Genomic DNA, 26,841 nt, shown 5'->3' with positions numbered 1-26,841 from the left:
AAAAATACAAATCATTTTTCAGACCAAAATGTTCTAGAGATGCTTACCAAGTTTACTGTGGCTAACATCTAGAAATTGCACTGATTCACTTCTGGCATGCTTCCTTGCAAGTGCTTTGCATGTTAGTGTCTAATTAAATATCTTATTCCTCTTTATTATTATTCAGCACCAAAAAAATGTGTTTCTACCTTATATCTAATCTGTTACTATGCTTTTAATATATGACCTCCCAGCTTATCTAAAGGAAATAGCACATAATAGAGAAACTCAAAAAAAAGCTAAATAACAGATGCTGCTGCAGTTTTTCTGCATGCCAGAAGAAATGTGTCTTACTTTTTTCCTTTATATACATTTATAAATTACAGTCTTTTTATTAATAAAGGCAGAAAAGTCAACAAGATTATGAATTTTCAAGTGTGGAACTTTCCAGACACTCAGATATAAAAGTAATATGCACAGAAGTAAGTGTGAGATTGATAGTTACAAAGATTAATAAAAAAAGGTAAAATAAAATGTGAAACATGCTCACTAGCCTCAAATAGGATACTCAGCATTACAGAAAACACTCTGGGTCCAAAACTCAGAAAGAAAAATACTCTGCTACCTCAAGAGGTCTTTGCTGATTCTTCACCTGTTTTTACTCTTTCCACATGGTTTACACCCACCATAGTGCAGTTCACAGTCTGCATAATGGAAGTTCCTTCAATAGGTACATCTAGCAAAGACACAACCTCTCCTCAAAGAGCAGAGATTTTGGAGATCTTCATCTGTCAGGAATTCTCTGCAGATCTCTTTTCCAGACTGCACAGTGTAGCAAAAAAAAAAAAAAAATTACTCTTTATGCTTTTCCCAGGCCAAGAATTCACACTGCCCTTTTTCTTCTACATAAAGAAGTCTTGGAAGAATAATTCTTCATTATTCAAGTAAATTCCTTGTAAAATGACTTTTTTTATATTTTGTCATTACATTTAGAATTTTATTATTTTTATCTCAGACATAACAGTTTGCTTTCTGTACTGTGTTCCCATGATCTCCAGAGTTAGGTCTGGAGAAAAACTTGTTTTTCAATTAATTTGCACCAGAACATCTTAGTTTTAAGTATAGACTGGAAGTATAAATCTTGTCATTTCTGTAAACCATTTGAGTGAAACTTTAGCTTTCTACAGTAGATTAACCATAGATAAGTCCTTGGTGCAACACCACTTCTAAAACTTCTACATAAGGAAAGAAAGACTTAAAAATTGTATATGCATTTAAAGAAAAATGAAAATATCAACTTTGTACTAATTACTTCTCACCACGCCATTCTGAAAAATCATCCTTCTTTTTACATTGCCATAAAAATATTACACCTGACATATATGTGCACTTTTCTTTTGCAGGTGGAATGGAGAAAATAAAGCAGCATACCTTTGCATTAGCTCACTACACCTACACTGTGCTGTCTAACTTGAAATATGCCAATGGGACTCCTGTAGTCCGTATTTACAGTGACACAGATTTCAGCAATCCTGATGCCCAAGGTCCAATCATCAATTTTAATGTGCTCGATGAAAATGGACAAGTGCTCGGCTTTGCACAGGTATGTTTTTCTCTTGTCTTAACCTGAGTTTACAGTTGTACTTTCATTTAAGCATGCTCACAATGAATTCCTTGTCCTAAAATAAATTTTTTATTCACAGTACTCCTTTCTGAGGTTTTGAGTGTTTCTCCATAGCTCTGCACCACAAATACACACCATTTTTAAAGCAGTAGAAAAGAATCCAATAAATAGTGCTAGCACAATACAAAATACGTAATAGCCAGAGGCAATATCTTACAGATTTATTACTCCACAAGTAGGAAGTTTGGAAGTAGGCTGTTTTAACAGGATACATTGACTAGGCAGTTTGATATTTTGCTGGCTTCCTTCTCTAGAGTACTCAAAATCGGGAATTGAAGAGCAAGTCTGGAAAAGCTGATAAAGAGACTGCCTTGGAGCTTTGACATACACGTGAAATTAGATCTCAGAATATTGCAGTCACAAATGAAAGAGTTCTCTTTTCCCTTCAGTTGTAACAATTACATTCTTGTAATATTTCTGAGCAATCATGGAATAAAGTTGAATGATCAGTGTAAAGAGTGAGATTCAAGCTCAAGAAATTCTTAAATGCTGTCTTTCTCAGCAGCTTTTTGTAGCCTTTATCCATTAAGAACAGCAAGTATTTTTGAGATGAAGCTTCATTAGGCTTTTCTCCCTTCAGCAGAGAGTGCGTGGCTGTGCACCGTGTATGCAGCGGGTCACTCAGGGGACAGTTGCTCACTTGCTCATCAGCAGAAGGCAGAGAAACCACAGTGCTCTTGTTTTGCTTGCTTCTTTTTTTTTTTTTTTCCCTTGGCTTCCTGAGAGAATAAGATAATGAGGAGAACATGGAGACATGTCTACAAGAATACAGGAAGAGATCCATTTTTCACTAGAGAGAACAGGAATGAAGCATTTGTTTTGTAGTTGAAAGTGTGGAGTTTTACATTTTTGTAAGGCATTTACCTGATGAACATGGGATGGTCACATGTAGAGTACTCAATAAGTTCTTCTTCATACACATCTTTTTTAGCCAATGCTATCAAAAAGCAGCAAATGTTCACCACATTTCATTTCAAAGCAGTCCACATTTTAGGAATTAATTAGTCATTTATGTAGCCCTCAATATGTGTGACAATGTTCAGAAAAGATTGGAGATATTAACACAACTGGGTTTGTAAAACTCCCCAAACACTTCAGTGTTGCTTCTGTTTTTTGATTAAAATCAAAACCTCTATTCTGATTTCTTATTTTCACAACTTCTTAGTAAAATTGGCTGATCCATGTTTCACTTTTTAAAACTCAACCGTATCCACAAGTTAAAAATTCTTTCATAGTCTTATGAATCCATTGTGCCTGTTTGCTACAGTGGCTGCTCATAAAAAGCTTCTTTATTGATCTGTATCATCTGGATTGTGCTGTTCACCAGATTCTGAAGATTTCTAACATATGTGGAATGAAGAGCTATAAAATTTTGAAATGCGTCCTCGTCTCGTCTGCAGTGCCTGTTAGAGTACTTTGTTTAATTAAAATAATGTGCAATTTAATGACTTTTAGAAATTAACAAGCACTATTCTTTCCAAAGCTATGACATGTGTGATATATATATAATTGGCTTCTTTCTTATGGAATGAAATTCTTTCATAAACACCTTATAGAAGTTATGGGGGAGAAAAAACCTTTGCTGCCTCTTTTTTATGATTACAAAGAAAATACATACAACAGAAAGTAAGCTTCATCAAACTGACTATGTAATCTCTTTATACCTGCATGCATGTCTAAATTCATATAGGTTTATTCAAATCAAAGTTAAATCCAGTACTTTTGTTAATTGTTTGGAAATGAAATAGTGGCCTCTGCTTTGGAGGTGTCTATGGCCTGAATATTCATGTGGATTCACAGGGCATCCACAATCAATCCAGCGGAGTCAGCAGAACACAATTTGAGAAGGCTCCCAGAAAACATTTTGGGAAATTTTTTATGAAGGGAAAATTGCATGGCATTTGCCTACTACGAGTGGACACCAGTTAATGACTTGGGTTATCTTTGCACATTAAAAGAGAAAGAAAAGACCTAATGTCCTATTACTTTATGGATGATATCCCATCTATAATTCATTACTTATAATCAGGCATCAAACCAGTTCTATTTGCCTCTCTGACAGGCAATTGTTATGTGCCCATTGCCTATTGTAGGGCACAGTGTGACTAGGCATTAGCATTTGGTAGCTTGAAAAGGACAATATGGCCAACTGATTCCAGAGAAAATATTATGAGGAGGCTTGGAGCAGTTTATTTGAACACTTGAGATTGGCAAGAAAGACTTCATAAGTAGACACTGTCTTCAGAGGACACCAAGCTTACATTTAAGCCTCAAGATTTGCATAATTGGCATGATATTCAAAACTCTGAACTAAGCCCAAGATATTTAACATGTGAAAGGCGTGTAGTGAAATACATGACATGTAATACCACTGCTGAAAAATGAGAACAGAGAAAAAATTATGTCTTTCGTCTGTGTAGCAATGGGGAAGAAAGTTATTCTTACCTGCTCATATGGTTGAAATCCATTTGTCAGTGTTATCAGCTTAATTACCAGAGCTAACAAGATTGTGCCAGTAAACACAAACACTCTTGAATTACATACACAGGGTCAATTGCACCAAGAGGAAACAGCCACAATCTCAGGTTCATCTTTGAGTAAAACCTTCATTGCAGCTCTGAAGAGCAAATGAAGGCATTTCATTAAAGTGAAAAACAAATAACCACACCATGATTGCATTCTCAGAGATGGCAACAATTTTTACAGCCTCCTGTCCCAATATAGATTATATAGAATATTTGGATGTTAAGAAATGATAGGGTAGGAGTGAAATAACTATGGAAGTTGGTTGAATTGCTATTGCTTTTTCATTTAAGTGTTTCTTTGTGACTGTTGAAGGGTAATACTGTCGTAGAATATTATACTTGGAATAAACTTGTCCTGTATCCTATATGTATCATTATTTAATTGACAGTTAATTACTAGTTTAGAGTTTTTTACTCCAAATGGTAATTAAAACAATTAAATAAGAGGGACTTGTGGACCCCAAACAACAATAGTCACTCAGAAGCTATGGTTTTAATTTAGATTTTTCATGAAACATTTCTTTATCTAGGAATTAAACTACTACCATTTTGAAATTTCCATAAACCTCTCATCTTTGAGCACTAAAACTGCATTAAATTTCCTCCTTTGAGCTGCACCACATACTTTCCATGAAAATTATTTCCTTCAGTAAAGCTGTCTCACAGACTACTATTGGTAGTAATTTGTTCTTGAAATCACTTGGGAGGAGACCTGTATTCTTTTCACACAAGATGCCTGTCCTCTGCAGTAGCACCTCTGTCATTTTGTTTAATGTTTATTTGCACTGCAGCATCAAAAAGCCCCTGTTGTGATCACGGATTGAGTTATGGCGAGTACTTGACAGGTCCAGGACATAAAGATGGCCTTTTTGCCAAATGGCTTCTTCATCTATAGTTGTCTAGTCAAGAATGGATAATTCCCCAGCATTAGAGTTTTTGCTGCTAATGAAGTGTGGACGGATGACAGACTGGTAATTTGGAAAGGTGCGAAAGCGCAGGGCTAGAGATGAAGGACCTCTGCAGGATAGAAGCAGAAGAGTCGACATTAAAGCAGCACACTGTCAATCTTCTGCCTCCTTGTGGGGCTACCAGAACAAGAGAAGCAATCAGCCCTAGACTTGAAAGAGGGCTTGTGATGTAACAAAAGATGGTGTTACACATTTATATCTGGTGCTGAGCTAATGCAGCAAACTCTTCGCACAGAGAATCATCAGCTCATTCATTAACAGTGAATATCTGCAGCTTTCAGCATATATGAATGTCATGTGTTCTGCCATCCCCAAGTCCTTTCCAGCCTCTTGAACACTGACAGCAATGACTCAGCTTCAGTTTGCATCCTTGCCATCTTTTTTTTTTTCAGCAAAAACTTGCATAGGACTCTATGAAGTCCAACCTGATTTGAATGTCAAAGAAATGGAAACAGTCATAAGAAAACAACATAGATTTGAAACAACAATCATATGCAAAAAAAGGGAATTTCTTATAAACTGGGTCAAAGTGCAAATGTTGTATGTTCTCTTCACACTCGCAGATGTGAAGAAACATCACCATCTCTGCTCTGGGAGACCTTTTATGCTAATATAATTTATGAAATCTTCTCTTTGTTTTGAAGAGAAGAGAGATGAGATCTGTGAAGTTCTCTTTGTATATTCAGTAGATAATTTCAGAGTGATTTTATAATCTCTTCACATTTTATTCTGTAAAGTCAGTTTGGAAGCCAGAAGAAGGTAAAGAGGTGACAGATGGCCAGATGGAAGTTTACCTGAAATATTTGTTGAATTGTATACACTGGAGAGCTCTTGCCCAGCCACGACTTTCAGTTCAGTGTTATGCTAGTAGTGAAAAATAGCCCTTCCTTTACCAAACTTTTTCTTTTTCCACTCTGATCTTCTGAGACAATATTTTTTTTCTCCTCCTGTGCATAATAGAGCCAGTAATGGGCTTTAAAAAGTGAGCAAACCATCATGACTGTCTTTTGAAAAATGATCAGCATTTCACATTTCAGCTGTGGATTTCCAGCATCCATCTCTACTCTGCAATTTCATCACTCCTTAGCTTGGAGCCTGAACCTAAAGCACAAGTAACTTGCTGTGATAGGCTCACTTCCAAAAGTTCCCTTAGTGTACATATATGCTTGCCATGTCCCCTAGGATCCTGTCAGGAAGGGAATGAGCATCAGTCCATTAGCAGTCTCAGCCTTCTTGCCTACCACTTCACACTTGTGTGTGATAGACAAACTGCTAAAACAGGAATAGCTGCCAGAGACAGAGAATGTAAACATTTTGGTTTGCCTAAGGAAGGCTCTTCTGCAGTGTTGCATATGAATGAGTTTTACCTCTTGAGACTGAGAACCCTGCTCACATATATTATAATCAGTTTTGCCTAGGAGCATACATTAGCATGTCCTGGCTCACCCTCATCAATCCAGATAGAGTGAAGGGAGGTCTAGACTTTGAGTTGACTTTCTTCACCCACTTCTCAATTAAAAGGAAAAAAATCAACATTTCTCAAGAGACAACTTCTAGTGTGCATCCCTTCAGTCTAAATCTATAAAACAGTTTGATGACCGCTTTCCTCCATCTCAGCTACCCTTAAGTTAATGTAAAGTAAGGATTGACTTGATGACCCACTGGGTTTTTCCTTTTCTCCCTTGCTTTCTATCATTCAATAGTGAAGACCAGGGTCTTCCATTGGAATTTGTGGCCTCAAATCACTTACATCCAACCACTCACTGTGACACCTTCTGTACTCTGGTAGCCTCTTTCTGCTAGCAGTGTATGTTAGGAGTATAATCTTTAGTTCCAGATCACAGAATATTCTGAGTTGGAAGGGACCTGCAAGGATCATCAAGTCCAACCCTAAGTAAATGGCCCATACAGAATAAAACCCACAACCTTGGTGTTATTAGCACCTTGCTTGAAGAAGGCAAAGAAGGCAAAATCAGAATGAGAATCCACCGATAAACAAAGTTTCATTTTCTTTTTAGTCTCAATTTTCCTTCTCTATCCAAAGCATTCTATGTTAGTGAATTTTCTCATAAGCAGCTTAGCAGCCGAGCTAAATTCAACCCTGTGGTTTGAGATGCAGAGGGAGAAAAATATATCTTAGAATTGCATGGTCATCTTTACTTAAACTTTTCTTATCAGAGGCAATTTGTTCTGGGACTTCATTAAAGCAAGAAACAATCAACCACACCATAATTACACTCTCAGAGATGGCAGCAATTTTTACATTTTACATGCAGTACAACGTTCACTACTGCAAAATATTTCCAAGTATTTAAACTCAATTTTTCTCACTGCAGAATGACTCCATTATTACATGTATTGGGCAAAGAAAGAGACACCAGTTTGGACAGAAAAGCAGAAATAGAGGATTTCAGAAATCCAAGACAGGGGAAGAATTGGACCAGAAGCATGAAGCAGTGTTGTATGGGTGAGGTGTGACAAGGGAAGAGACAGAGCAGTGTATGCAGGTAGAACTTATTCCATCTGCTTATATTTGGACAGGTCTGCAAACAAAAGTAACACAGGACAAAGTGGTGTGAGGCAGGATGGGAAATGCACAAAAAAGTAGCTGCTCTAGGTAAACATCATGGTGATAGCCAGTTCTGGAAGTGCTTTCATACTGTAAGTACACTGCTTTGGTTTCACAACCTTCTCTTTTAAAGCTTCCTGTTCCTTTAGTAATATCTTAAGGAATTGTTCAGCTGGACTTAGATTAGTAACCAGGACCTGGCAACAGCCAGGAGAAATGCCCTCCCTCTGTTATAGGTTTTCAGTGTCACCTTGAGGGATTCAATGCCTTATCTTCCCAATTTACACTCACCTCACAGGAGTGGAGAGAAAATATGTTAAATACTGTCAAATCTTCAGATACCAAGTGGCGGATGCATTTGTATATACACACAGCTGGTTCAATGCATATTCATATCACTGCTTATCGTTACCTGATAAAAGGGACCAGGCAATACCTGAAGTGGGTTGAGTTCTTAAAGTAATTGCTGTTTGTGTCTTAGACAATATTTTTAGTTTTACTGGAAGATCATCTCGAGCCCACTGTACACATGGTGTACAGAATTAGAGCAATGGCAACATGTGAATTACAGGAGTGAGGAAAAAAATGGGCTAAAGCATTTCCCATGTACAGGAAGTTAATACCAAATCATTTGGATCAGACTGACCAGAGCCTGTTACTACTTATCAGTACTTGTCTGGAAATTCATACCACATCCCTGCAGGAGAAAATGGACAATGAGGAGGGAAACCTCCTACTACATTTAACCTATTTGAAATAAATCTTCACAGAAAGTTATTAATCAAGACATTTTTGTTGCTCTTTATATTTAGTCTTTTTAGCATTTTTTCCCCATCTATTTCTTTTTACTTCCGTGTAAAACAATCATTCAGTTTTGTAAGTGCAGCATTTTTTCATCTGGGCCACAGAAAATGGAAATCCAGCAATTTTTAATTCCAACTAAGAATGGCTTTGCAGAAATGGTCATATGACTCTGAGCTAGTTACACTAATGCTTTTAGAAGCATAACCACTCATTATATTAATTTTGATGACTCAGGGAAAGAAAAATGTTCTCTAACTTGCTTAATGGGGTTTTTGGCCATCTTCCCAACAGCTACCTAAAAATTGCTGAGTTGATTACTCACTATTGATTTTAGCTATGGATTTAGCCATTGATTTCAGGAAGCCAGGAATGGCAGATGGACCTGCACAATAGAATGCAAACAAGATTATAAGGACAAAAAGATTGTTGTGAAGATTCCTGTTGAACATATACTGATTTCCTTGGTTCCAATTAGTTTCCAATTGTATTGTGGATGTCTTGGACCAGGAAGATAGCAGCAATGCAGTAAACCACACTGACGTGTCAATAAATGGCACCTTGTTTCTTCAAACTGGCAAGAAATCCTTACAATCTAGATCTTTGCTTTTGTGACATGGCACTGGGTGCTCAAAGACAACCCTTGCAAAAAGGAGCTCACAATATAGGAGGCAGCTTCATTGATCTAGGTCTGAACATAATCATAATAGTTGATCACTGACTGAACATAAGGAGGTGCTGTACTTCAGAGGCTCAATGTGAGAAATGCAAATCTGGTTAGCAGGTAATGAAACTCTCTTCCTGCTGAGGTAGTAGTGGCAGAGTACAGGCTGAGTTCTTTCTGTTTTATCTCATTGCAGGGGGACAAAGACACATGTGAGTTAGTGTGCCTGAAATTGCCTACTATTAAACTGCACATCATAGCTGATAAAGGTTAGAAAGCCTCATGAAAGACTAGACTGAAGGTGTTGTCTGACACTGTTTCTCTGGAGTGTCCTTGCACGTTGCTAAGGAAACGAAAAGAGATAAAAGAAAGATGCTCATAGTTGTTCAGATGAAAGAATCCAAGATGAATGAGGGAGGCTAAACATTTTCTGTTTGGTAACAGGGCCAAACTGTGACTCTAAACTACAGACCTTGTCACATGGGAGAAATGTGGGAAAAACCCACATGGTACCAGGAAAAGAACTGCACTTTTGAGAGCTTACACTGGATTCCCTTGTCCTTGATGTCGGTAAAGGCACATCAGCTGCCTTTGAATGCATGCAGTGTCTAGTTTCAGTCCACCATCTGAAGCCTTTCAAGACAAAAAGAGACTGGCCCCACCTTCTCTGTTATTCTGCTTCCTTGTTTGCATCTTCCTGCCCCCACATCCCTCTTCCCCACCCCACCACTGTATAGGATCCTTTGACCCTAACTAAAGTAATATGGGAATTTGACCCCACAACCTCCCTATGTTCTATTATCCCGTTTTCAGGGGTTAAATACAGACAGAAGAGGATTTAAGAGCCTTAAAATAAATAGGAAATGGTAGAGAAGATTTTGACTGTGACGTGAATTAAACCTATGTCACTGGACTTTCAGTAGCATGCACTGCACATTTTTATTCCTAGGCATTGTTTCCACTTGTAGATGTCTGCTACATTCCCCTTTATCCCTCTTGATATTAGTTATAGCTTAGTCTTCTGTGTAGTTTTCCTCTGGCTTCAACATTTCTGACTAGCAGCAATTTGACTGAAAGCCTTTAGCCTACAAAATACCTGGGGATGCTCAATGGGATGGAGAGATACAGATGTTTTTCTATGGCTCACAAGAGGATGCTTTGTTGAAGTCAGTTATGAAGCCACTGAGGGCTTGAGTTCCTTTGCTTTGCTTTCTTCCTGAAATCTATCCTTTCCCTGATATCATTTTAGTGAACCAGGTTTTCATTGTCAGTGAATGCAGTTTGAACTGGAGGGGGAAAAAAAAACCCCAAAAAACCAGAAGAGAAGGTGTCATTGGTTGGAGAGACCTGTGGTCATTAGGGCACCAAACCAAAAAAAGAAAACCAAGATGTTTAGCTTACTCATCAGTCTGTTCTGTTTCAAATAGCTGGATTCAAATTCACTTGCATAATCAGCAGGAAAGAAAAAAAAAAAAGTTGAAAAAAATGTTAGGTCATCCATTAACAGGACTGTGTTTCATTGTTTCATTTTGTTTTTATAGCCACCCTATCCTCAAGAAATCTTCTAGATTCTGGTTGTCAGAAATGTAAAATTATTGTTACTCCTTTATGCATGAAGAACCTGCAGTTCACTATGTGTATGCCATCTCCTAAGTGAGAATTCCTGCAGAGTGACAAACCACATATTTTGAATTATGTCAATATTTCCAGCTTGCTTCTCTCCCATGCAATCTTACCTGCTATTTGACTGTCTTTAAAACTAGCTGAGAAAATTATCACATTGTCTGTAAAGTTCCTGATAAGACAGCATTTATACTGAACAAGTATATTCAGGACACTGAACTTGACAATATTAATACATTTCAATATCTCTGTCTAATACTTCACTGCCTTCTACCAAAGGGATTTTGGTCAAAATGATGAATGGATGAAGACTAAGAAGAGATATACGTCCTCTCTTTGGTTAATTTAAACCACTGTCAACAACTAGAGAGGCAAAAAGGAGAGGATGAGATTACTCAATACTGAGAGAATCTGCCCACATAGAAGTTATTTCTCTGAGATGGAAAAAAAATGCCTTTGTTGTAGAAAACTATGCAGTTAAAACAGTTAATGATACTGTAACTCAAGTAAAATTCCTCCTTCTCCCCCCTACCCCCACACTAAATGGTTTGGAAACAAGTGCTGATTTTTTTTTTCCTTCTGACCTACTTCTTATTAAATTGCATTTAACAAGATTAAGTATGCATTTGCATCAGCAACAGCGTTTCACAGTCAAACGCTGGATGACAGAAAGAGCTAGCTTACTTTCTCTCCAATTCCATGCCATGAATCAGTGAATTAATTTACCAGTGAATGTGGAGAACAGCATCTTGAAGCCTGTTTTATAACCAGCCATCAGTGGTATGCAATGAAATTCTTGTAATGAGCAAATCCATCAGACAGACAAACTGCTCTGGTTTGGGCATTGGCATTGTAGAAAGCAGAATGAGAAGTCCTAATCCCAATTCCTGAAGGACAGTACTTACCAGTATTGAATTATATGATTTTTTTTTCAGAACACTTCATGATATGTTATAAAAAGTTCCTTTATTCATGTGAATAATTCTTGTGATAACTTACACAAATAAGTACTTGCTTGAATAACAACTACAGAACTGCATCCTATGGGAATGACTTCAGCAGGGGTTTATAAAGCATTCATCATTCTTGGTGAAAGAGTTAGACTTCGTTGATTAGGAATAATGCACAATTATGTGCTATTTGTAAATCTTTACTCTCATTTAGCATTTACATACCTACAGCGAGTATCATTCTCAGACTTATTGTAATGAAACTGATGCCCAAGAAAAACTTCCAGCTTTCACTGAGTGCCTCAGAAGCCCTGAAGTGAATTGTTGGCAGAGTCAGTCATTTAGCAAACACAGAGAAGTCACCAGTGCATTGTGACAGGAAATGGGAAAGCAGAACAGACCAGAATCTTATTTCTTCTCAGAGCTTTCCAGCTGATGAGTATCAACTGAAATACCAGATTTCCAAGAGGGGACTGCTGTAGGGCAATGCATTAAACTGAAAGCTCTCCACTTCAATATTTTTTATATTTAAAAAAAAAAAATTGTATTTATCAGACAGAGCACTCTGAAAAAAAACCCAAATTGATCAATCTGGGAACACTAAAGAAAAGCTCATTAATGGAAAAAAATTAACTGTTTTAAAAAATTGGTTTAGGCAAACTTCCTTTACGTATCTTTGTTAAATTTGAAGACCATGACTTGGAAGTGTGAAAATCACATTTTGCTTGTCAAAAATCAAGACAATGTGACATCAGAAGTGTTGGGGTGTGAAGAAGTCTACAGGGCCAGGCCCACAGTAAAGAGCTTCAAAAAAAGTAATGAATGCCAAGGGGCTCTGAGAGACAGAAGGGACGCCAAGATAGCATGACGGCTTGATTACCATGTCCTCATTGACTGAAATCAGTAAAATGCTGCAAGATTTCTGCATTTGTTTTGCAGTTTAATTGTAGTCTTTAATCTCTTAAAAACCAAGGCACAATAATTCCAAGTATCAGATCCAGGGAATCACCAAAACTGACAATCCAAGTACATGAGGCTGTGTACTTACCATTAGTACCATTCATGCTTCTGTGCCTTCATTGATGAATTCATTCCTGGCTCCCAAAGGTCACCCTCTGCTGTTACAGACAGAGCTGCAAGTGACATTCTATATTTCATAACCCTGAGTTCAATATCCATTATTGCTCCTTATGGCAATTTTAAAGATTTGTTTTATTTAAGGAAGCTTTTCTTCATCAAAATAACTGTAACAGATGTTTTATGTTCTATTTGTTTTGCTATGTGATAGCACTGCAGAGAGAGATTAAATTAACTCCCCAAGTAGTGTATTTCTAGGGTGAAAATAAATGAGAAGAAATCAAAACATATGTCCAAGGGAAAACCAAGCATCTATTCAAGGGACAGATATTTTTGCAGTGCTGACTTTACTGGTTCTTTACATGGTGCCATTGTTTCCAGTGAAAAGTGTGCAACACATTCCCAAGATCTGTGCACTTTATCACATTGGTGATCATGAACTTCAGTTAATACTAAAGCTATTCATAACTTACTTTTTTTCTCCTGAATCACAATTCCCATATTCCTCTAATGATCATGTTTTTATGTCTCAGTAATCCTGGTCCAGTATACAGATTGATATATACTACAACTAAAGTATCATTGTAGGTAAGGATTGGATTGCATGGCTTAAGTGAAATTGCTGTTCATTAAAGAGCAGGAATAATTCATTTGACAAAATGTTAAAAAAATTAAAGATCCTGTTTGGAATTCCTTGAAGATGTGTCATGAAAACTGTATTACACTACGTACATTTTGATTGACAAGGCTGCCCCAGGAACATTCCTTTTAAAAAGTATGAATAGTAAAAAGATTCTGTATTTTGAAGGTTTTTGTATACTGATAAATAAGCCCAAACACTGCACAATTTCAGCAGTGAAGTATGTCATGATTTTTGCCTTGCTTGTCATGATTAACAGAATGACAGATCCGCCCACAAGTCACTAGCACCATGACAAACCCATGCTATGGCAGAATGACAACTTTTCTCATCTAAATTAAAAAAGACATCAAGAAAATGTCACTGTTGCCATATTGAAGTCTTCTGACAAAACAAAGCTAGCGACACCACAACAGTCTCTCTCAACAGATGCCTCTTACTAAAACTTAAATTTGAGAAAAATGTTTTAAACACAAGATATTCTCCAAGGCATTAATCATCAATAGGGATCTTGGGGCTGACTGTATTCTCTACTTTCCAGGTCTGTATATATGGAGTTATTTTGATTATGTCTGTGTTGGAAATTCAAACAATTTTGAACTGAACTAGTGGCACAGAACACATTGAAATGTGAACTTGAGAACTTGTATGCTATAGCAATGTAGAATTTTTTTGTATACAGCACATTTTTGTGCAGAGACCCTTATGTCCCACATATGAAAAAAACCCCAATAATTCTTAACTGCTTTTAGCAGAGTTAAATACTATTTAGGTTGAATTATTTCAGCATGGAGTAAGTTCTAACAGAAGGCTTGGGTTTTCTAGCCACTGACATAGTGACTTTAAAGGTGCTTGGTGCACACAGTGAAACTCAGAGATATCAGAAGATAGAAGATTGACATATCAAGACAGAAAATAGACTGAATTATACCAGAAAGTGTTTGGTATGTGTGCTGGGCCATTGTTCTGTACAGAGGGAATTTATGTTAAAAATAATAAAAGCCAGTAGAGATTTAGCCAGCTACAAAAGCTGGGTTGAAGATTTGTACTGTTACCTCAGATGAAGCATGATCTCACAGTTAGGGAAGTGGTTAGTGTGAGTTGGTTGACACTCCCTTTCCTGCCCCTTTAGGCTGAGCTGTTGCTGTGCATCCAGCTGAGCCTGAGCTTCCTGCATGGAGGATTCTGACCCTGGTACAGCAGAGTCCCCTGAGTCTGCAGCGTGGTCATTGGCAGGGCTCTCAGCTCTCCTTTTCAATAAAAGGAACAAAAGGGGTTAATGCAAGTTGTGCGAGGTTGTTTTGGGAGTCTGTGGTAGAGGTGGGGGTCAGATTTCATTCATTTATTTGCTGTCCTTTCTTGCAGTCCTGACCAGGAATGCTCATCATTTTTCATCAAAGAAATAGCTGGTGGTAGCTCAGCTAATCTTATCAGCTGCTGCTCTTGCTTTTTGAGATCAATATAAAGCATTTCCAGGTTTTTGCAGTGAGGTTCCATGGTTTCTTAGCTGTGCTAAGAGGATCCCTGTAGTGTTTCTTAGGTGTGCTCTGAAACCCTGACAATCTGTATCCCTTGCAGTGCTGTCCTCCCAGTGCCTGCATATATATGTCTCCATATGAGGCACATATGAGCACATTCTTCTGTTGTCTTTGCACATCATTTTCATTCCTTCCCATAATTTATTCATGCCAGTTTGTCATCAAGTATTTTATTTCTGCCCATTCATTATTCAGTGGATGATAAAGTAATGGTGTAATACCGAACAGCATGAGGAAGAAATGCACCGGGGACTTGGGAGATTGGGGGTTGTATGTACAAAACTCAATGAGACATTCCAGTTCATTCCCTGTCCTGGCAAATGTTACTGCTTACTGAGGGGATGATCCTTCCAGCAGCTGTGTGCCAAAATCCCATAGATGCCATCAGTTTCTGTAATAAGAACTTGCAGTTTTGGATCCTTGAAGCACAGGGCTTTCTTTAGCTACCTGAAAAGGTGCCCCAGGCTTCTCTTCAGTCTCTTCAGAGGCAGTTGCAGGTAGTGGCTCTGTCAAGACACCGAGTAACACCTGGCTGCAGGTCTGTAATTAGCAGCACTGATGTGAATAAACCTGTTCGCAGCTTTAAAATTCAGCAGATGTACTGGCATTCATAGGCTCAGGACCTAGTTGACCTGATTGTGTGTGTTTTTTGTGGAGTAGTTGCTCAATGCTAAGGTAAACATCTCTGCTCCTACCACTGCTTTCTTCTGGCTGAAGTAACAAAGTTGAAAAATGCAAAATTTGTATGGGAATGGTAAAAGCTGCAGTACGTTGTTAATTGTTTAGACAAATAATTTACTTCCATGGATTTCTACCTTTAAAACACTGTATCTTGTTGACCACAACTTTAAAATGTCTGTTTTTCATTCTTCTCCTGTGTCTTCTGCTGGGAAGGTGGACAGCATGGCGAGTCTCCACAACATACACGTTCGCACAGGCTGCTTCTGTAACACTGGAGCCTGCCAGATGCATCTGGGCATAAGCAATGAGGACATCCAAAGGAACCTGCAGGTTAGTCTTTGAATGTGGTTAGAAGTTAAGACCTAAAGTGCATCACATTCCATGGTTTTGAGTCCCTGTGACTTTAAAAATGAAGTTAAATTTGACTTGGTTTTTTAAGCATTCAACTGCTTTGCCTTGTTAAGGAACTAATGATTGAAACTCGGCTCATTGAAATGAGGTATTGAAACAAAATCATTTGATGGTTGCAGAGAAGTATGTGTTGCTTGTTATTATTTCACTGGAGAATAGAAAACCAATTGTTTGGTTTTGGAATTGCATGATATCAAGACTTCCAGCAGAATAGAATTTCCTGGACAATTTCTCTCATGTTTTTCTTTAAGTATCCTAATTAATTATTGTACATACTAATCCTCAAGAATTGTAGACCTGTTGCTGTTGGATGTTACAATTTAAAATACATACACAAATTGGACAGGAAACAGTAAAGGCAAATATGCAGTTAATCTCAGAGAATGAAGCAAATTTAGATGAAATCTACTTAGATTACTGGTGTGTTAGAATTTTGGAATATGAATGTAAAGATTGTTTTCAAGATTACTAATGTTTTCCATAAGCTGTCATTAAAAGATGTATAGCAGGATATATTACACTGAAGTGGAGGAGGCTTCCTGTCTGCATATTTGTCAGAGTTTGAAATTGCAGTAAATCAATTCAGAACAATCAAAAACTTTATTAATGGTGTTCTTTCAAAGGTAAAAAAAAATCTAATGGCTATAATGATATTATAGCTCCCAGAGACATATAGATAATTTTGCAAGCACATTTACATGCAGGACTGATAGCACCAGTTCTTAAAGGCTTCTGCAGCTCTTTGATACCTTCCTTGGGCAAATGGTGCTTTCACTTGCATTGGATGCGCTCTCCTCTGAGGAAACAAAAAACAGTCTACCCTTTTGTTGAAGTGAAAAATGCCAAATAACCAGCTGCAATGCTCCTGGATCTCCTTATACAAGGAGGATTTTGCTAAGGAGTGAGTGACTTCTTTTAGGTCTGTGTCACTTAAATGGGGATAGGCCAAAGTTAAATTTGTGGAGAGACACTTAATCACCAAAGGTTGTATAATGAGGTGGTACAGTTACACAGTCATTATCTGGGGACATTCCATTCCCATCAGTGCTTTGAGAAGGGTCAGGATGAGTTACTGACAACATTACTGTGTAGAGGGAGGCATCTTTTATCACATTATTTGCACATATACTTCAGTTTCGTCTTTTCCCAGGGTGCTGGCTGTATTCTTCCTTCCCTGATGAAGTTGTACATGATAAAATGCCTGTGAGGGAGGACTTTCTGTCTTCAAGTGTCCCTGGAGAAGTGTGGTTAGTTTTCTTAGAATGTTATGTAGGAGCTCGCTTACTTATTTGCACAGTAGGAACTTCTCTCCTCAGCCAATCAAGCAATACCTGGCAGAAGGGTTGCAGAAGGGTATATTAACAGATGCAACCTAATTTTGAAAATATTGCTTCTGCTCTGTTGTCAAGGATAAAAACTACTTCACACTGCATTAAAATATTTACTATTGTGTTGCATGCTTTGACATAATGTGGGGTTTTTATTTCTCCTTGCTTAAATGGCATCTTTGTTCACTGTCCTGTGACATTTCTTGCTTAAAAAAACAGACCTCATGTAAATAAACTATTCAATTGTCCATTTTTAATATGACAGAAATGTGTAAATAAATTAAATTCTGAGAGAAAATACCCAACAGCTACTGCACTTAGGGAATAGGATGCTGAGTTTGGACTAAATCTTAAGTCCATTGGTGACCTACTATTAAGTGGAGGAACAAAGGGGGACTCTAGCTTGCAGCACTTAATGACTCACTTAAAGAATGAGAAACTTTTGCCCTTAAGGGAGATATTTCCATAAAATCTTGTCTGAGAGACCTATCAGATGGGTATCAACATGGAGGTCACTATAGGATATTCAAACAATTTTTCATCAAGATTTTTTCAAGTGGAAACTTGTGCTCTTCAAAGGAGGAAGTGTTGGAGGGAAGACTAGTTCTCTTTATCCTAAAATCAATATGTTGACTGGATCAGCAAGACAGATTTGTTGGATATTCCTATGTCACTTAGGATGTCTGAGCTCTAGATTCAAGTCTCTGCTTTGCTGCTATGCCAAATGAGTTAGTTCTCTCCTGTTTGGACTATTAAACACAAGCCATGATAAAGCCACTGGTATAAAATGGTGCTTTTCTGACTAGTGAATATCAAGAAAACTTCCCCCAAAAAATCAACCATCTCATGGTTTATTTTCTTATCTGAACATAACATCACACTTTGAGTCCCAGTGAACTATGCAGGTGAGACTGGAGTATCCCTGGAGATTGTCTGAGCTGACCATCATGGGACACACAACCTTTAAGGGATTCTTTATATGGTTTTGGGAAGTATCTCTTCCTCTAGAGTAGAATAGGACAAGCAGCTCAAAATTATCTTCATGGTCTAAGTAAATCATAAGATGATTGAGGGTATTTTCTTCATTTTCTCATTGTATTGATGAGTTAACCTTCTATTTTTTTATAACAGTTTTTCAGGTTAGAATTAAGAGACTCATTAATAACCAGGTAAAATTAGAGAGAAATAAAGCAAAGTATCGTGACAGCTCTCTGGTTTTCTTCCTATTTCAAACTAGGCTGGCCATGTCTGTGGAGATAACATAGACCTACTTGATGGACGTCCCACTGGTTCTGTGAGAATATCCTTTGGCTACATGTCTTCTTTTGAAGATGCACAGACTTTTTTGAATTTCATCATAGCCACCAGACTCTCCAACTCGGATGCTGAGATTCCTCTCCAGTCTGTTACGAAGCTGCCGACAGAGTCTGTTCCAGATGACCACCTTTCTTTTAACAAGGCAGATAAATTGTCTCCAATTCTGCAAATCCCTGACAGAGGACTCAGGAATATTCCGTCTGAGGCAGAGACAACTGGCAGCTGGCCACCAGAGCCTGAGGCAGAAAGCATGAGGGCAGCTGTTTCTGAGACTGCAGTGCCAACGTGTAGAAAAGGCGGCAAGCCCATCACTGTTGCCAAAATTTACCTCTACCCAATCAAATCCTGCTCTGCGTTTGAGGTATGTGCTTTGAACCATTTGGAAGTACTTGTGCAGCTCAGCCTTGTGTTTTTCATCAGACCCATGTGTATGAGATACTAGGAAGACGGGTGTGGGTACCCATGTTTCCTTTTTTCCAGGTTCTGGGATCAAGTCCCACATGTTAGGCTACCTTGAAGGATTTTGGATTAGGCTGAAGTTACAGGGGAGGGTTAAATGTGTCTTCTGCTCTACCCTCCCCCACAATAGGCAAATCTGCACTTAATGTGAGTTGAAGAAAATAGTTGGATTTGCAAAACTTGACTAAATTATAATCAAATAATTAGTATGCTTTTACAGAATGACATGTGATGGACTTGTAGGCATTGAAGGGTAGGCAGCAATTGAGAAGTAACTTGATTAACATGTTATAATTGAGAGGCGGCTGATTTACATTACAAAGAAATGTTATCATTAAAAATACATTTGCAACAGAAATATGACATTTAAGTGTTGCTGTGCTATTTGAAAGTTCACTCTTTGAAGATTTTAATTGCTTTTTTACCAAGTTAATAATATCATCACCTTAGCTGTGACTTTTTTTTTTTTTTAATAATGCATGATGAAATAGGTGTATGGCCCACACATGACCTAGGATGTCACTCTGCTTAGTACCATACTGGGAAGTGATTTAATGAATGTCAATAATGGTATAACTTTCCCTACGAAAACTTACTGGTGTAGGTCAGTGTCTGACATCTGAGAGAAAATTGGGGTCAAATCCAGTAACGAATCTCCTGAATTTCAAACAGGGCTTCTCAGCTGATTTGATCATGTTTTGGTTTTTTTTTTCTTTCTCAGTGCAGAGGGGTTGGACAATTAAACACTATTAAATGATCAACCAAACATCTGTATTTTTAAATTTGGGTTGGCTTAGGATGTCTTTAATTCAGAGACACAATCCTGAGCATCAAATGGGACCTGAACAAACAATTTCCACCCCTTATTAACCTCCCACTAGATCAAACTGTTTAGAAAATCAAATTAATTGCCCATTTAATGTGAAAATTTTTTAACCTTTGTTGAAGTGTTGCAGTTTTCATAGCTGTATTAGAGAAGCCCAGTATGGAAGCTGCTGAAATATGTTGGCAGTACTCATGCGCCTGTGGGGTTAAGTTCTGTTTTTGACATGCAGGCTGGTGTTGTGAGATACATGCCGCAACATTCAGCACTAGGAAGGCTTTGAAGTGATTGTGCCCAGGAGCAGGTAAGACATACCTCAGCATGAAAAACAGTTTATGTTTCTCCACAAGCTGAGCCAGATTTCTCCTCTTCAAGCTCTGTGAGGGGAAACAGCTTTAGGTGATAAATTTGCAGGAACCTGGTACTCCCCTGCAGACAGGACTGCAGTTCTCCATGGAGGGGGGAAGCCCCCATGCCTCATGCATAGTGCTTGTGCCAGGCATGAGTTAATGAGCCCAGAGTGAAAACAGGACTCAACTCAGCTTCCACCTCTACAGCTCAGCGCTGTTCTGTAAGGAGTGAGAGATGGATACCTGCTTAGTCATTTTAGCATAAAGTAGGCATCTGCAGTAGGAGAAATAAATCTTCCCAGATATTTCTGTTTCTTTTCATTGACTGCAAGAGGAATCCAAGGCAACTTTGATTATGCAGCTAGCACTAGCTGATCTGAATAATTTAAAAACAGATATAAAAACTGCAACTACATAATGAGGTTTAATTTTGCATGTCTAGAGTAATTTTTGAAGTCTGTTTTGATTTTTTTATGACAAAGCCTCAGCCACAATAAAGGCCTGTAATCTAAGCACTGTCAGAGCCTGTATTACCAAAGAGTTACAGAAAATTAAATAAATAGATGATTTAGTGTATGGTATTGGAAGGGACTGGAATTTGACTATAAAGAGCATTAGCTTTTCTTCTCCTCTACTTAAACAGTATTTTTTGTGCATTTCCACATGATTTCCATGTGGTTTATATAAGGTACCTGAGTGCATGCAAAAGGACAGTAGAAATCGACCTAACAACTGGGAATTTGATGTTATCCACTGGGAAAGGGCTTTCACTGCATTGGGGGAGCAGGCCAGGAGTTGAAGTCAAAAGAGTATTTTGATTTTGATGGGGTTTTTATATTGAAGTAAATCCCTGCAAAAAATATGTTTGCTTTTGTGACTTTTCCTGTCCACCAGATATTCTTCTTGGTTTTTCTTCCTAAAAGTCTGACTGGCACTTCTAGACCTGTCATACATTTATAAGCAGCCTGTGAAAGATCTGCCAGTCTCACTGTCTGCCTATAGAAGAGATAAAAATACCATCTTACAGACCACCATTTGTAAAAGGAACTTTAAAGCTCAATTATCCCACTCTAAATCACAAAGTGGCTTAGTCTTCTCCCAATGAGAAAGAGTAGAATAGAAAGTAATGGCTGCCAGGACCCAGACCCTGCAGAGTGCACGAACTTCCAATATGTATCTATATATATATGTTTTTATATGTCATTACTGCAGCTTCAGCCTGTATCACCTTGAAACAGGAAAACAATGTATGTCACATGCACTGGAGTGTGAAGCAAGACATGCTAAAGAAACCTTACCACAATTAAATGGAATCAAGTCCTGGAAATAATTTTGCTTTCTAAAATATTGATTTTATTTATCTTGAAAAGACTGAATCTATTCTTTTGCTATTTGTTTAGTGTGTTTTTTTCATAGACTTCACACTTAACATTTTATTATCTCCTTACTTCAGGAAATGCATAAACTTCTGAAGTAATTCTAAAGTAATCATGTAGCCTTAGTCATTGATTGGAATCCAAGAATTGCGAATCATCTGAAATAGCTTTAGATGCTTTGTAGTTGCTGGAAATGTAGAGCAGTATTTTCCCAATTAAAACCTTGATCTCCATGTTTATCAGTTATAGGGTAACTCAGTTAGCTGATGTGAAAAGGTAGAAGTGGTTCAAATGCTGAGCTGTAGTAAATTCATTCACCTTCCAATACTTTGATACTTGAGATCAGAAGCTCATGGATTTGTGGGTTCAAGTGGAAGCGTCCTGCTGGTATGGGAGGTCAGACCTTTAGCATGTGCTGTAACTAGGGCTTATTGTAACTACATGATTACTTGAGTTTTCCTAAAATAATGTGTGCAGTGGAAAATTCCAGATAACTGTGAGCAGGACTCAGCCCATCTGCCACTGAAATCTGCCCACAGAGTTGCTGGTTGCAGGATAGATGATTAGAGGCAGGAGGACAAACTTGAGGAGGATGTGAGTGCGAACTCACAGCTGTTTGATCTCCTCTTTAGAGTCACATAATCTCCTCCTCTCCTAAACTCTGATTTCTCTGTTCTATTCTAAGTGGTTTAGTATGAGAGGTTCTTGACCTCCAGAGAAAATGAGAGTGCAGAGTGCTTTGGCAGCTGGGAGGATGAAACTTGGCATGAAGATTGTCAGCTCGCTGCAGGTCAGGTGGTTTCTGCAGAATTGTATGGAGTGTTCCTGGCCATTGTTATCTCATGGATTCTGTACACATGGTGCAGGAAGCAGAGGGCAGAGTTTTCTAGCTCAGCTTCTCAAATTTGGGGTTTTTTCCTACAATTATTTTATTAAATAGAGAAAAGCAGAGGAGTTGTGACCTCTATCCCAGGCCACTTTATTTTTTCCAGCATAAAAATGTGTTTTAAACATGCATTTTTAAACAGGAACATCTCTCATGTTGATGACTTTTGCATAATTATATAATGCAATGTGCCCAGTGAAAGAGGTTAGCAATTTAAACTAATAACTAATTAATAACTTTATTATTCTTACAGTAGATTTCAGAGTATAAAAAATTGCATCTCAACAGAGAAGATGAACTAGCTTTTAATTTAAAATACAATGCATGTTCCTAGTGGTCAGTGGATAAATCATATGTAAGACCATTAATTTTTTTAAACTTAGATAATTTAAAGCCTTTTCAGTGATTCCTTTAATGTGTTCAAAAACTGTGTTGGCCTTCATGATGACATTACTGTGAACTATGGGAGAAGTGCAACACAAAATATTTTTCAGAAAAATCTGAAATAAAGAAAAAACCAAACAACACCACACGTTTTTGCAGTGGATATTTTCATTTTGTGATAGGAAAAGATGGACTAAAGCAGATGGGAGAATACCAAGTACTGGCTGTATTATGCAATGATCCTTATGACAGGTAGAGGAGACCAACATTGAATGAACCTGGGATGCATAATCACCTGGCATGCTTGGAATGAAGGTGTGTGCTGGTATCCATCAGTAAAACCATGCACTCCCTGCTTTCCTTCTGTCCTCTCATTTTAATTTGTCCCAGTAGCCAGAGATGGCCAGGCAACTTCAGGGAATCACATTACAGGCTATACAACGCACTACTGCTCACTGCCACGTATGCTAACTGCTCTGTTTTACTTTTTTTAACAATCCCTTCAGCCCCTGTGAAATAAGGGCAGGATGTGCTCTGCACAGGCCTAAGTGCTGAGAGAAGAAATGAATGTGTTCTTCCTTGCTCATCTCCAGTGTCAATATTAGCAGCAAAAAAAGCTCTGGCTGTTCAGAGCTGTCTGGGACTCTCCATCTGATGCAGCCACAGTTATTTTGTTATTGCAACTTCCTTTGCCAGCAACATGTGCAATACAGTGAGCTGAAAAGTGGAGAGGAAGCTGGGCACCTGATAGTGCACAGAGAATATCCATCACAGGGCAGGGACTCACTGCAGGGCACAGTGTGTGACTCGCACCACAATGGCAAATACCCAGAGGAAGAGGGAAAAATGGGTTGAGGACCTGTAGTCATGGACTGCATCACATTTGTGGTTTGAGTGTAGCATGGTGTTAGTTGCCATTAATTTGGACCTGTCAGAAATATCTTGAGTGGAAGGTGTTGATTATTTCCAAATATCTGCTAGTTAGCTAGGCTTATCCTTTAATGCCTGTCAGCATGCAAGAACTTCCTGGAGCTCTGATTAAAGAGAAGATTTATTTTCCTCATAAAGCCTCTTGCCTTCAGTGAAGGGTAAGCAAACACTTAAGCTACTTCCTGAATAAGATTGCTGTCCTGAAGTGGAACCAAAACAACTGAATGTTGCAATAGGGAACTGAGAAACTTTGTGGTCTTCTTCTGTTTTTCTGCTTTTTTAGTTTATTCTGCTCTCTATATCAATCAAATCCTGTAGAGATCTGTTGGATTCATGGGAGGATGTATTACCAATTAATGATCTTCTTTTTTGGAAGGGACATTTGTTAGCAGGAAATTCTTGCAGCTCTCAGATGATCACCAGCTGTTCAAATGCATTTTGTAGTCTAATTATACAGGATAACCAAAAATGCTGTCTCTCCAAAGAATAATTTCCACTAAGAACAAAAGTGTATTCTTCAGCTGATATTGCAGTGTTTGGGCTGATTCCTCTCCTAAAAAAGACAGGGCAAAGGTTCACATAGCTGAGGTGCTGACAGTTTGAGGTACTTGGATAATGTGATTTCAGACGACATTGTCAGACCTAAAATTTCTCTTATCACAGAATTTTCATTCACAGTTGCATAAAAGAATGGCAAATAATATTATAAATCAAGGGGGTTGATAGAACATACTTCTTCTCCTAATTTTTATTTTTCTATTTTCTGTGTTCAGTATAGTTGACTGCGCTGTGGTGAAATTGTTTTTATTTCAGTTTTGATGCTTTAAGTTTTCAGTTCTCCCATGCCTGCCCTTAGCTTTCTATAGTCAGGCAGTCAGTGTCAAACTGCTGCTGCAGGCTTCTATAAAAACAGGACAAGTTTATATGAGATATTTTAGGTTCTGTCAAGTTTTGGGTTGATCACATGATAAACAAAAATATGATTTTTAATTAATCTAACTAGTGCCTCCAGACATGCTGTTCTTCATGGCATCAGGCTGTGCTTGACATATCTTTTACTCAATAGGGTTTTTCTGAAGTCTTTTGTTGGCTAATTCATGTGAGATGTGCTCAGCTTTTCTATAAGAATTCATCAAAGTTCAGCTGTAAACTTTTCTCCCCATTCAACTGTGACTAGAAAGCATACGTGAGCTGAAGAATATGTTGGTGGCCAGCTTTATATTACAAGAATGGTATTAATATTTTAACATTCTGGAGAAGAAAGCAGATATTAATGTCACCCAAAGGCATTACTAAAATTGCTCTCTTTTTGGATTTCAAGATTACCATCTGTGTAGCATCAGAAAGAGATGTTCTTTTCACCAGAAAAATGTATGTGAAAGCAAGGACAATCTTCTTGTATGGGCTATTCAATGTAAAGGCTGTTATAGACATAATGGAACAACAGATAGCAAAGAAGACAATGTGTTTTGTTGTAAGGGAATTTAAAGAAACTATTATTCTCCCAGTAAAAGCAAAAGCTTCAGTGACAGAGATTTTCTCAAATGGATTAATTGTAAAGTGGTCCCATTTTATGAAAAACAATTTTTTTCAGAATTTTGAATTTCACCGTTTTCCTGCTTTCTGTTTGTTTGGTTTTGCCTCAATTCATAAAATACCCATAAAATTTCTGTGCTTTGTAAGTTAAATGAAAATTTCTGGAGGAATAGGTCCTAAAAATGGATGAGTTATAAAATTGAAGACAGTTTTCAGAGTGTTTCTTGGACTGTTTATTTTTATAGCTCTGTTAAACTGTATGATAATATGTAAAACTTTCAGTAATTTGATTTTTTTTGTCAGCATTGTGCAGTGATATCTTTATCTTTGATGAATGGATTCTTTTCCTTCTCTTTTCCTTTCAGCATGAATCTATTAATGCAGCAAACATTCTTTTAAACCCTTGTACCCCCTCCTAATGCTTTCCCAGGTTACAGAATGGCCAGTAGGAAACCAGGGTTTGCTGTATGACCGCAACTGGATGGTTGTAAACCAGAATGGAGTCTGCATGACTCAGAAGCAGGAGCCAAGGTTGTGTCTTGTGAACCCTTCAATTGATCTGAAGCAAAAAATTATGGTCATTCAGGCAGAAGGTTGGTAAACAATATCCTTCCCTTGCCTTCATTATTAGTGTTGGATTTCTAGGCAGGGACACCTGCATGCTCCCACCAAACTACTGAATGCTGTGCATGCTTACTTGTGACTTCAGGGACAAGTTCTGTGCCAGCTGAGGGCAACAAAGCCCAACCTGTTAGATGCAGCCCTGGGAGGCTTCCTAATTTATTGTTGGGCAGGCAGAGAATAGACGGTGACTCCCTATGTGCAATCACTAAGTGAATGCTCCAGGATGGAGAAAGGAACAGACAGGTATGGAAATTTACTGACTGGTGTCTCTCCACAGCATGAAGTCCCATAGCCTGAAGGGATTGTTAATCCTGCAAAGGTAAAGGAATAGGAGTCTTAACATTAAACAACTTGGACAAAAACCTTCCCATTTTGGATCTCTCTTCCTCCTTCCAGCTGTGGGATTAGAGGGGTAAAGTCTTCAGTGGAAATTAGTATGAATTAAAATAAGGACCAGACATTATTTAACTCAATTAAATACTTGCACTAGCAGGCAAATATTTTATGGTGTTTGAGCTTCCTGTGAATTATCAAAATCCTTTTTATTCACTGCTGAGGAGAAAAACATGAAAAAATATGTAAAGTGTTACAGAAAGCCCTTTACTACTCAGGGGTGAAAATTATTTATTTTCATAACAGTGCCATTGCCTCTGAACACTGGAACAGGTTTGAATTGACAGAAGTCATTACTAATGCTGAGTTTGCTTGTGTCTGAATG

General features: G+C 38.0%; 1 protein-coding gene across 4 annotated transcripts in view; it reads left to right on the top strand.

Moving 5' to 3' along the window:
- The window catches only part of MOCOS (molybdenum cofactor sulfurase), a 210,211-nt gene that overhangs the window by 155,826 nt on the left and 27,544 nt on the right, over window positions 1–26,841 (top strand). For all 4 annotated transcript variants that reach the window (XM_063163847.1, XM_063163867.1, XM_063163877.1 and 1 more), the window contains 4 exons: window positions 1,383–1,582; window positions 15,913–16,029; window positions 18,676–19,116; window positions 25,930–26,092. In XM_063163847.1, coding sequence (XP_063019917.1) covers window positions 1,383–1,582; window positions 15,913–16,029; window positions 18,676–19,116; window positions 25,930–26,092 — 921 coding nt within the window. The remainder of the gene's footprint in view (window positions 1–1,382; window positions 1,583–15,912; window positions 16,030–18,675; window positions 19,117–25,929; window positions 26,093–26,841) is intronic.

This window comes from Melospiza melodia, chromosome 1, assembly GCF_035770615.1.
Source record: "Melospiza melodia melodia isolate bMelMel2 chromosome 1, bMelMel2.pri, whole genome shotgun sequence".
NCBI classification, from domain to species: domain Eukaryota; kingdom Metazoa; phylum Chordata; class Aves; order Passeriformes; family Passerellidae; genus Melospiza; species Melospiza melodia.
The sequence above is the reverse complement of the archived record's forward strand: the minus strand, read 5'-3'. Positions and strand labels throughout refer to the sequence as shown.